Below are 12,295 nucleotides of genomic sequence, written 5' to 3'. Positions count from 1 at the left end.
AAATCGACGGTGCGAATTTCGGTTCCCACATGGTTTAAGTGTTATTAGCTGTGCATTGTCCAAGAATAGAGACACTGTGAAGTATTTTAAGGCTTCGACTTCTAGGAAAATAGCGCTTTCAGAGTGTGTAGAAGGTCATGATGATGTGGTTATGTCATTGGATGTTCAACATAGATGGAACTCGCCATACTTGATGCTTGAGAAAGCCTTGAAGTACGAGCGTGGTTTAAATAAGTTTAAAGTAGTTGATAAAGCCTACAAGCATTACCTTTTTAGTCAACAATAGAAGAGGGCAAAGATTATCCATGAGATTTTGATGCCTTTTATTGTATTACCACGTCTAAATTTTATTTTGGAAATATTTGGAAGATTCAGTGTCTATTGGAAGTAAATAAGAGAAATGATGATAGTGTCATCCCATACATGATTTCTAAGATGAGAAAAAAGTTTGACAAGTATTGGAGCAATATAGTGTTATTTTTGCAATGGGTGTTGTTATGGATCCTAGGATGAAATTCAGCCTTTTGAAGCGTTGCTATGATGAACTTGATCTATTTACTTCAGAAGAAAAAATAAAACACCTCAAGAAGAAGCTTTATGATCTCTTCGAAGAATATAGGAAAAAAATTCCTTTGACTCCTGTTATGAGTTCTTCTAGAGTTGATTCCCATGTTGCAAAACGAGGAAGAGGGATCTTGGGTGTGCAAGATGTAAGTTCTTAGTTTAGTTATTGATTTAACATTTGTTTGTTGGTTAATGGTTATATACTTATATAGTAACATATCAAATTTCAAATGATGTAGGATTTGTTTGACTTAGATGATGTTCCAGATTATATAGAAGAAGGAAAGTCATCTTTAGGTATGTATCTGGAAGATCTAAAGTTAGATATGAAGAATCATCCTAATCTGAATGTTTTGCATTATTGGAAAGAAAACAGAAATCGCTTTGGTGCACTTACATACATGGCAATGGACATCCTTAGCATCCCCATAACCACTGTGGCATCTGAATCCTCATTTAGTATTGGATCTCGTGTAATAGAAAAATACCGGAGCAAGCTGTTGCCTAGTAATGTCCAAGCTCTATTGTGTACTCGTTTTTTGGATATATGATTATATGTTTGATGATGAAGGTGTACATACTTTTGTCTTATAAACTGATCATGTGTATAAAAGTGTAACACTATTGTCTTGTGAAATTGTAGATGATAATGGCGAAGGTGAGACGGTTGTTATTAGACCGGTTCCAAATGATGTGGAAGATATGATCACACGTCGACCAAAGGAGTAAGTCCTTTGATTCTTCTCAGAGTAAAGATTGACTCATTTCTTTGACTTTGCTTATTTCTGAGAAATTTGATATGCATGAGTCTTGAATATGTGATCCTCGTTGGTTTTATTGCGATTCTATGATTCTTTCTTTGGTAGTGGCTATTGTGTCTTCAATATAATTCAACAAGAAAACCAATTGTGAAAATCCTTTCTTGAAACGAGTTTCTTTTTGGATTCTTGTTATGCAAAGTGTTTTACACCTTGGATGGTAAAGGAATTGTGTAGCCAGTGATTGTTACAGTGAGTTTCATCAAGCAGAATATTCTCTATCTCTAAATTGGTTCTTTGAATGTTGTATTTCTTCTAAAAAATTCTAAGATATGAGTTTGCACTCAAATGATTGATTTTGTGTTTCAGGTGAAAACAATGGACAGGTATAACAAGAGAAGTGAACGATGAAGTGTCTCGATTGGAATTGGAGAGTTTGTGTTATGTTATCAAACAACCAGAATTCTTGTTAATGTATAATGGTGGAGGCTAGAGAGGCAATCTTGTTTTTCTTGTTTTTAATAAAGACAAAACATTTGATTTTCTATTATTTAAAATATTTTGATCAGTTCTATTATATAATTTGAAAAAAAATATATACAATTTGCTAATCTCTGATTAGCATTTTTGATTATTAAATGTTAGTAAGTTGATGGTAATTTTATTATAATATAGTAAATATTTTTAAATTACATTTTTTTGTAGTATTGTTAATGGACAACCTAATAAAACCATTAACTCATTAATTTAAATGAACTATGGTTTAACCCAATCCATTTTTTTTAAATTGAAAGTTTTCATTAACTTCCTAAATGGACATCATTACTATTACACACAAACTAAGAATTGAGCAAAATTCGGTACAACCATAAGTTTAGTAGCTTTGACTCATCGGCCACACAGACGAGTTGTGGGCACAACTCCGGAGCCTTCCATCATCACCACCTCACCAGGTTAATCTGGGAGGGACCTCTCGCATCCCACTCTCCTCTTAGCTGAAGCAATTGCAGTCTCTTAAGCTCATATAAGACAAGAACACCATACCTACAGAAGTCAGATTTGAGGTATCAGCAGCTTCAATATCTTGAATGATTCATAACCTGCACAATAAGGAACACGCAACGCCACCTCCATTTATCAAGGATAAACATCGATGATGGGATGCGTTACCCAATCATAAGGAGCCATCATCGGAGATACACGAATCGGAGACAACCCGACCTCTCAAACTCCAACGCCAAATGCCCATCTCCGAGAACCGAAAAAGAGTCCATGATGTGACAGTTAAACACAACTTTGGTGGCAAAACCGAGAAGCCATGAAGATGAAGAACCCAAATCAAGCCCTCCAACGAAAGTCGTCGCTTCCGGTAGAGAGAGAAGACAAAGAACCTCCACACATTGACATCAAACCAGAGTCACCACCACAAAGTATAAGACCAGGATCTGCACACGCCGCCGAGTTATGGAATCTCCAACGTTACCTTAAGCGGGGACGAAGAGAACTGCCCATCCAAGACGCCTCGAGACAAGCCGCTACAACATCACCCGCCGCTACACTACTCAGATCACCACCAAGATGCCTCGACTCTCAAAGAAGAGAGACAAGGAGAACACGACCGCACACAAAACCCACAAACTGAGACAGGGCTTTGCTTCCCCACTCTAGTACCAAAATATCCAAATCTGAAATAAAGAAAATAGATCTGGAAAATAAAACCTAAAAGCCAACCCCTTTCCTACTCTACTGCTGAGACAACCTCGCCTTGACTCCATGAAGAGATCTCGCCGCCGAAACAAGGGACCTCTGCAGTGGTGTAAATGAACGGCAACAAGATAAACCACCAGAAATTCACGCATATCGGAGGTCCAGAGACAGAAAAAAAAGAGTTTAAAAGGAAAACAGCTGAAAGGGAAGCGCTTCCGACGCCGGTTTAACTTGCGAACGCCAGAGCAAGAGGAACAAGCTTTTGTTTAACCCAATCCATTTAGTTAATGGGTTAGATTAACTCATGATCCATAAACTGTTCAATCCATTTGGATTTGGATTGGGTTGCATTGGTACACCTGTAGGATTGGACAACAAATTTGTGTACGCATCAAACTTCTTCTTGATTACAAAAGAAGAAGAAATATAAGACATGAAAATGTTCGGTAAGGCAAACTGGCGAGTAAAGAAAAATGATATGAGAAGAAACACGACGAAAAGTAAAAGAAAACACCAAACTACGAGTGTGATTGAAAAGCACAATGGGCGTAATTTATTACTCTTACATTTGCCAGAAGAAAACTTTTACTCTGAATTTTGCTTTTTCTTTTCCTTCATATTCCACCTAATTTTTTCACCTTTTTCCACCATTAAATACAAATAACAGCCTATAATGAAAAGAAAGGAGGAAGATGAAGATTTTGTGGTTTAAGAATCGATGAGACCAGAACTGAAACTTGTGCTTATTTACTCAATTTGTTGTTCGGAATCGATGTGGCCGAAGATATCTGGACAGTTATCCCATGATCCTCTCTCGCGGGCTTCCCAGTACCCTCCTTTGTATCGGTAAGCCTCGCTTCCTTTCTCTTTCGTGAACCACCTCGGCTTCCATCCTCTCTCCTGCATCTTTCTAGCCTGTGAAGCTCGCACACGAACCAGTTTATATAGCATATCAATTTTTTTTTGTGACTGAATCAGAACAAAACTACATATACCGAAATAAACCCAAATTGACCAATTAACAATTTTCATTAATTTAATGTTGGAAGTCAAACTTTAAAAAAAAAAAGAACAGCACATTTCATTATCCAGAAAAAATAAACCCGTAGTGAGTGAGACTTGTATTACCTGACGTTGTCGCTGTTCCAGCCGCAACTTCTCTGTGTTGGCCATTTCAAACTCACCGTTTTCCAGATACCTCTGGTCTGGTCTCAGCCTTGAATCTGTTGGTGGCAGCTTCTCCTACATCCATATCTCATTCAAGTTGGAATGTCTCACCACAATACAATTCATAGACATTATTAATTCTCTACGGCATTCACCTTCAGCCCAGGTGTTAGCTCGTTCAGCGTGATTGCGAAACGTGTTAGATTATACTTTGTTGCGTTTCCAGGGGGTTTGCTCCGTTTCCAGAGAAGTTGAGCTCCTGACATATCTTCGCTCAATTTCCCCTTCCCAGAACAATCACCCGTCACATAGTGCATGCTCTCATCCCATTTCCCAAACATCGTTGCCACTGTCTTCCCACTCTTGTCTTGAACTATACCATGAACCTGTCAAATACTCATATTCGTTATATATTGATCAGAATTAAAACCAAATGCCTACTCCTAAATTATTCATCAAGTGGTTGGTGCCATATCGAATGAACATACCTGGTGAGGATTTCGGTCAATGATCGACTGCTCTTTGAATTTAAGTTTACAAGAGTATTCAGCATTTCCTTCAATACGCATAGTACCATAGTGATCACAGTAAAGTTTACCAAGTATGAGGTTGTATATCGATGTAGTCACCTACGAGTAGAGATATGGTTATTAGTAAACAAAGAACACATACAACATCATTATCTGCTTAGTAAATTTTGACGGGTACCTTACTCCACTGAAGGATTTCTCCATCATCAAATTTCAGAGTCAACACACCAACAGGATCAAGCTGAATCGACCGACCCCAAAACTTACTCTTCAGATTGCTGTCTGCCCAGAATTTCCATCCCGTACCATCGCAATGGCATGCCACAACCATAGGATGATGACTGACCTGACACCATATAACCAGTAAGAGGTCTGAATAGCTATAGCTGATGAGTAAAATACACATAAAAATACATCTGTATGTTGTGAACCAAAACCTTTTCGGAGAAAAATCGAAGTCCTTTGTCTGGATAATCTGCCTCGTATGTTTCACCTAGCAATGGGTTAAAAGGTTTGCAGATTCTTCCTTCGGTTGATGCATACCCAGATACAGCAAAAGCAGCGACATTAAGAATCCTCATGAGGGTATTTCCCTGTTTAAAAAAGATAGGCAATGTTACCATAATGGTTTTTGAAAAATTGTAAAAGCGTCCAGATGCTTTATACCCTTTTGCCCCATTCAAATGCTCGATCAAGAAGGTATGAATATTCCAAATCCTCAAAACACTTCTGTAGGGAAGATAGTGGCTCGTTGAAGTAAACAGGTAGACAAACTTTTGTGAGATCTTTGCCTATATTGTCTTTGATCATTGACCAAAGGCTAACACTTTTCTCTTTTTCAACAGGATCAGGTAAACTCTTCCTCCTTTTGACGCGCGGATAGTTGAATCCAACAGACTTGATGGAAGGATCAATATCATCTTCTGACCCAAAGCCATCATCATCAGAAGAAAACGAAGAGGTACGAAAGCCAGAACTACTGCTCTTGAAAGAACTTGAAGAAAGAAAGTCACGTGTATCAAAAAAAGTGTGGTCTTCCTCATCCGTTTCTGCATCACCTCGTTCATTCTCATCATCAGATTCAGTGGCAGTCCCTTCTGAGATGAAACGTGAACAAAGTCTAAAAGCAGGTAGATGAAATAATTAAATGCTAAGCTAGAGAATTGTACGCTCGAGAACTCACCACTGAACTTCTCATTTCTTAAATCATTGGGACCTTCATTTTCAGTGTGTCTTTGACTCTCATCTACAACTGTGTTCTCCAGATCTACCTTTTCTGTCTGGAGATTCAAGCACAAATACAAGGAGAAACATATAAAATATCTATTACGAAAAAAACAACAGAGATAAAAAGATATACGTACCTCTAAATGTCTAAGGGTGTCAATGAGAAGCCACTGCTTCTGCTTGAGAAGCACCAACTGGCTCTGAAGTGCTGAGAACTCAGACCTCATAATTTGCTCACAGTCCTGAATAGCTAACTCACTAACTCCTTCATCAACCAACCGTTGCCGGAGCTTCTCCGTGGACATGGCCAAATTGTCGATCGGAGCCATCAATTCACTGTTAGACATCCTTGGAAACATATCTTTGATAGCTAGCAGTGCCTCAACCCATGTTGCTCGGTCCTCTCGCGTCTCTGCTCGCAAGTGGAGCCTCTTGGTGCCAGTGAATATGGAAAACCTCTTATCATCTGATCTACTCTCCCGTACCGAAGAAACCTGCACATAGCATATATCACATCCAATTCAGCTCGGCATTTACTATCAAAAAGATAAACAATTTATCACCTTGAGATGGACTTCTCCGAATGGCTTGCGACGGAGTTGTGAAGCGGCGCTGCTTCCACCATGCTTGTCGTGCCTAGAGATCATACGAGCAGACTCTTCTCCGATCACTTTGGATCCCTTTTCAGTTTCAGGACTAACAAAGATCTTATCAGGTCCATGGATTTTATAATAAGAAAGAACACCATCCTGCAAGACGAACCACCTTGGTCTCCACCCTCTACCGTAATTCACCCACTTATGCAGTATTCCAGCGATTCCATTCCCGACGATATCGTTAATCTTCACATCAACCGGCGGTTCTCTAATCGCCAACGCAGGTAGGGCTAAAACGCGTTGCCCTAACCGATTAGCGACGTCACTCTGGTGGTTGAAGGATAGACTATGGAGGACATTGCGACTGGATTGACGATTAGAACTCTGAGAAGCAGATCGACTCATAATAGGTTCGGATCGAGTCACACCGAAAGGCGGTTGTTCCGGCAACGGCATCGAAGGGGAGTGATCCGAGACGCAGCAGAAGGGGTGCATGTGGAAAGAGGTCCTAGGATGATTGGAGATCGTTTGATCCGATGAAAAAACTACCATCCATCGCGGAGCAATGAAGAGGAAGCATAGAAAGGAGGAAAGAATCGAGAGGTGGTTGTTGGAAATGGGTCAGAGAAGGCGAAAAGTTCGGTAGCACAATGAGAAAGAAAGAGTCACCTGAGAGGCGATACCACTTTTCTTCTATATTAAATTATTTTATTTATTTAATAAATTTCATTTTAGTTTTATTCAATTAGTCGAGGAAAGGGGCCAGAAAGATCGCGGTGCCGTCTTTGGAGATTATGACGTGGCGAAGAATTAAAGATGGCTCTCTTTTTTTAAGAGGTGGAAAATTTGATTCTATAACATAAAAAAAAACAAAGTATAAAATTATTTTAAAAAACTTGTAAGATTAGTTATAAAATTTCATAAATAATTTAAATAAATTGTAATCGAAACAGTCTTAGAATCTTTAGAAAAATATGTTGGTCCATCTAAATATATAGTAAGCTTTTTATTAAACTAACCATAAATTCGTTATTAATGTTTTTCATTCTTTTTTTAAATAAAAATTACGGAATTGTCTAATGTGGTTAAAGTATATATGAAAATTAATGATTTTGAATAATAAAGATTTGAAAAAAAAATTAGTGTATCATCTATCATAATTGTTTACTTTAAATTAATAAAATAAATTAAACAACTACATTAACCATATAATAAAAATTTAAATTTTTTTGTATATGTTATATTTTGATTTTTTTTAAACGACTATAAATTACTAAAACTGTTGTTAAAAATTCTACATTCAAATTTTTGCGATCGTTTAAGGGTTACAGAGATGTAGTTGCAAGGCAAAGGTCAACTAGGTTGCTTCGCTAGGTTGCTTCGCTAGGTTGCTTCGCTAGGGACTTAAGGAGAAGTTATTTTCTGTAGCACAGAGATGACTTTAGGTAAGTTGCAAGGCGAAGGCCTCAACGATTGTGGTTAATCTATCTTGGTATCTTTGTGATGAGGTATGGCTTATCTGTGCTGGGGTGTGCTTGGGGTCAAATGCTAGGGTCATGATAAAATATAAATGATTACAAAAACATATAAGTAAAAAATCTCATTAAATAAATATTAAGTGTAAAAGATATATATCAAAATTAAACTATATACCATCTAAAATATATAAATATTTTAATTTCGAAATTTGCTTTGAACAAATATTTTGGTAAATGTTATTGAACAAATATTGACAACTTAATATTTAAATTTTAAATTTAGCTTTGAATTTTTTAAAAATTACTAAAACTATTAATCACACAATGAAAATTTTGTTATCAATTATTTAAAGTTTTTCTTATAAAAAAATAAAAATGATAAAATAACCATATGAGTAGAAAACATCATTTAATATATATCAATACTAAAAATACATACTATATATATGTTAACGTCATTTAAATTTAATTATATACAATAGAAAATAGAAAAGGTAATTGTTTGGATTAATGAAATTTATTTATGTGTTCCCATTAATTTAATAATATATGTAATAGTTATTGACTTTTTAATTATTCAATATATATTTCTAATTTTATAAATATGTAAAAGAACATATACTACATAAAAATAGTATATATAATGTTCATTCCGCGCAGCTCCTAATCTAGTTTATACTATTAAAGCATGATCCTATCTATTTTTAACTCTTACGCTATCCTTTTATCTATTACATATGCCACTCATTTCCAATAGAAATCGCTAACTTCATTAAGGGCATTTCCGTTATTTTATATCTTTGCGTTTTCTCCGTTAAATTGGTTCTTGCTTATTGATGTTGGGTTTTTGAATGTAGGCCCAAACGTAGTGAAATATGACATATTGAATGTCTTTCTTCAATAGGCCCGGCTTCTTAACAAAATGTTTAACGTAAACTCACTTTCCTAACAAATTTTATTAATACGTTATATAATATATTTTACTAAATATATCGAGTGTAATCTAATGTTACTTAGTTAAAGCAAATCCCTAAAATTTGTATCTAACGATCTATCTATTATTATAAAGTAGAGTTACTCTCCTCTCCTATGCTGCTACGTCATCAATTGGTGTAAGGAGAGAGTGACGCGTGTCCATTCTCTTTTAATTTCGTTGCTTTTTGTTTGGTTTCTTTTTGGGTTTTACGGGTTTAATTGCAGAGTGGGCTTACGACATTCAATTGAAATCGATAGACACTCCATTTTTAGGGTTTATATTGTTCTTCAGCCTCTAATGTGTTAAACCGATGATGGATTTTTGAGAGGGTATTGGCTCTTGCTTATTGATGTTGGGTTTTTGAATGAAGGCCCAAACGTAGTGAAATATGACATATTGAATGTCTTTCTTCAATAGGCCCGGCTTCTTAACAAAATGTTTAACGTAAACTCACTTTCCTAACAAATTTTATTAATACGTTATATAATATATTTTACTAAATATATCGAGTGTAATCTAATGTTACTTAGTTAAAGCAAATCCCTAAAATTTGTATCTAACGATCTATCTATTATTATAAAGTAGAGTTACTCTCCTCTCCTATGCTGCTACGTCATCAATTGGTGTAAGGAGAGAGTGACGCGTGTCCATTCTCTTTTAATTTCGTTGCTTTTTGTTTGGTTTCTTTTTGGGTTTTACGGGTTTAATTGCAGAGTGGGCTTACGACATTCAATTGAAATCGATAGACACTCCATTTTTAGGGTTTATATTGTTCTTCAGCCTCTAATGTGTTAAACCGATGATGGATTTTTGAGAGGGTTATGTGAGACGAATATTCACGGCCAATCTCAGGTGTGAGCTACCATTCATGTCGATTCGTATAGATTTCTTCTCGCCTGCAAAAGTAAACTGGAACCGTTACAGGGTGCATTCAAACATCATCTTTCATTCAATGCGTCTCTCCACTCCTACCACAATTCCTTATTCAATGCATCTCCTCTTTCTATTAGTCGATGAATCTCCATCTATTAAAAGGTTAGTCTTGAATCCGTGAACATCATCCTTTCATTCTTCACAACACTAAAATCTTCCTTAAAGCAAAATGCGAACTCCTCTGTCCTCCTTTCTGACTTGAAAGCCAGTCGCTGTAGCACCACCATCAGAGTCTATATACTCAGATTTTGGGAGGCCAGGAAGGTGAGCAGAGACGGCGAGCTTATGGGCGTCGATATGCTCCTCCTTGACGGAAAGGTATTTCCAGGGATTTAACAATCAAATCCTATACTTTTGCGTAGATATTTGAGCTTTGTATTGACGATAGGATAAAACATATATGTTTATATGGTTAGAAAATGAATCTATAGTGTTGCTCAAAGTTTATTGCTTTAGAGTCTTCTATAGTGTTTTACCTCTATTGGCTCTTGCAACAGCTTTTTTGTAGTTTCATCTATTATTGATGTAGTAGTTTCTTGAACGTTATTAGTCTTTAACTGCTATAGCCGACGAATGTTACACAGTACAACTAACTCTGAATCTGGTGGTTCTAATTTGCAATGCTATATTTCTGCCAGTAAATGATTTCAGATTTGTTATACAATATTGGTACGATTATGGCAAATTTGTAATGTTTAAGAATTATTAATCTTATTTGTGTGTGCAAGCAGAAGCGAAGAAGGCAGTTTCAAGAGATGATGACACGTCATTGAACAAAAGTAGCAGTAGCTTCCAGGGATCCCCTTCTCCAGCACACTCAAAAAATATATATTTCTCGGAGGGTTGGCATCATCAGTGACAGAGACTGATTTCAAGAAGTACTTTGCTCTGTTTGGGACTATCATTGATCTTGTGGTGGTGTATGACCACAAAACTCATCGTAGGAGAGGCTTTGGCTTGGTTACATACAACGAAGAGGCTGTGGACTTGCAGAAGACGTTCCATGAACTTGACGGTAAATGGTTGAGTTCAAAGTGGCTGTCTTTAAGGAAACGTCACCCAGCCCAAACCAGAATATTAGCAGCTTAAATAACTTCGAAAGCACCAGGAGAGTATGTTTTTCAACAATTACACCCATGTATTTAACATGAGTCCAAACTCAGCCCATGGTTCAAAACTTGACGTTAGGTACAGTCCATCAGTGAGCTGCCGCGCCAGCTTCTCTCCCTGTGGCCACAGTTTTGAGAAGGCTGTTTATTAGTAGAGTTAGGTACAGTCCAATGAATTTTATTGAGGGACCCATAAGCAGAGTTATATTAGTAGATCCATTGGAGTCTTTGGAAGGCTGTTTAATCCCGGAAATAATGCAAGTCATAGCAGGTACGGTTCCTAAGAAAATTGTTCTGTCAACCAAAATCAACTATGGGTGAATAATGGTGGTATAGGTTACTTATTAAAAGCTGAATTAAATGGAAGGTTCAATGGGAACTATGGAAGAGATAGCACATGAGAGAAGTCGAGAACAGTTAGTGAAAGTATTACTTATAGTAGAAGCAATGGAATGGGTCTAAGATCTACAAGAGAATGAGTTGTTCATATGAGCTGCTCGGGTTGGGGAATGTCGAGTGGAGGAGGAAAACGCCGTTTTGGATACATGAGCAACACAGAGGTAAGAACTAAAGACAGTCTTTGCTCTTGATGATTAAAACGTGTTGGATTACTAATGAACTGTATCTTTGCAGGAATTGCTTATAGCTTCAAGATTTAACGTATCTACACATAGGGACATGGAATGATTGTGGAGTGAGTCTTAGAGAGAAGTTTTATAAAGTCCCATAATTTTTAACATTTGAGCTTCTTTGGTATTTTTGTTTAGTGTCCGGTTTGGATTTTGTTTTCACTACTTTTGTCTTTGATGTAAAATGAGATATCTATCTATATATATAAAGTTGGTTTTCCCCATTCTTATGACATGTGGAATGTGGGTTTGTTGACATGTGTCCTCACCTTTTTTTTGTATTTTAAATCTTTTTTTTTTTAGATTATTGCAATTTGTTCCATCAATTTATAATTATGTACTATCTAATCTTTCTTACACTTATTAGTCCCTAAAATTCAAGAAATAAATAAAATAATAAAAATATATTTTAAATATTTAATTTATTTACAATTAAAAATAGCATAAATTTTCACCATTTTATTATTTTTACTAATTTTTATTATTTCAATTACAAATTATATATTTATTTCACTATTAATATAAGATAATCAAACTAAGAATAAGAAACTAGAGCACCAACGCAAATAACCAAGAAAGCGGGTCAGAAGGAGAATAATAATCGAAAGGCCAAAGCCACCA

The 12,295-nt window shown here is 36.3% G+C and overlaps 1 protein-coding gene and 1 pseudogene across 2 annotated transcripts; one reads left to right on the top strand and one right to left on the bottom strand.

The window, feature by feature from the left end:
* Window positions 1-3,535: 3,535 nt before the first annotated feature.
* Window positions 3,536-7,265, bottom strand: LOC106319644 (oxysterol-binding protein-related protein 1C). 2 transcript variants are annotated; one of them, XM_013758027.1, is made up of 11 exons: window positions 6,517-7,265; window positions 6,091-6,447; window positions 5,910-6,006; window positions 5,393-5,820; window positions 5,164-5,319; window positions 4,905-5,072; window positions 4,685-4,825; window positions 4,352-4,582; window positions 4,158-4,271; window positions 3,781-3,944; window positions 3,536-3,697 (listed from the first exon to the last, which is right to left on the bottom strand). In XM_013758027.1, exons 1-11 carry the CDS (start codon window positions 7,099-7,101, stop codon window positions 3,664-3,666), a joined length of 2,475 nt encoding a protein of 824 aa, XP_013613481.1. In that variant the 5' UTR covers window positions 7,102-7,265; the 3' UTR covers window positions 3,536-3,663. The 2 variants fall into 2 exon arrangements, with proteins under 2 accessions (XP_013613481.1, XP_013613480.1); XM_013758026.1 differs by having other exon boundaries at window positions 5,393-5,823; window positions 6,517-7,262.
* Window positions 7,266-10,645: 3,380 nt separating this feature from the next.
* On the top strand, window positions 10,646-12,033 carry LOC106319639 (annotated as a pseudogene).
* The last annotated feature ends 262 nt before the right edge of the window (window positions 12,034-12,295 follow it).

This window comes from Brassica oleracea, unplaced genomic scaffold (assembly GCF_000695525.1).
Source record: "Brassica oleracea var. oleracea cultivar TO1000 unplaced genomic scaffold, BOL UnpScaffold00452, whole genome shotgun sequence".
Lineage (NCBI taxonomy): Eukaryota > Viridiplantae > Streptophyta > Magnoliopsida > Brassicales > Brassicaceae > Brassica > Brassica oleracea.
The sequence above is the reverse complement of the archived record's forward strand: the minus strand, read 5'-3'. Positions and strand labels throughout refer to the sequence as shown.

Excerpts from the sequence above, each read along its gene's own strand:
- LOC106319644 (XM_013758026.1), bottom strand. The coding sequence starts at position 7,101 with ATGGTAGTTTTTTCATCGGATCAAACGATCTCCAATCATCCTAGGACC. Across the intron at positions 5,320-5,392 it reads CATTTGAATGGGGCAAAAGG|GGAAATACCCTCATGAGGAT; the intron begins GTATAAAGCATC and ends TTTTTTAAACAG. Across the intron at positions 4,826-4,904 it reads AAATCCTTCAGTGGAGTAAG|GTGACTACATCGATATACAA; the intron begins GTACCCGTCAAA and ends CTCTACTCGTAG.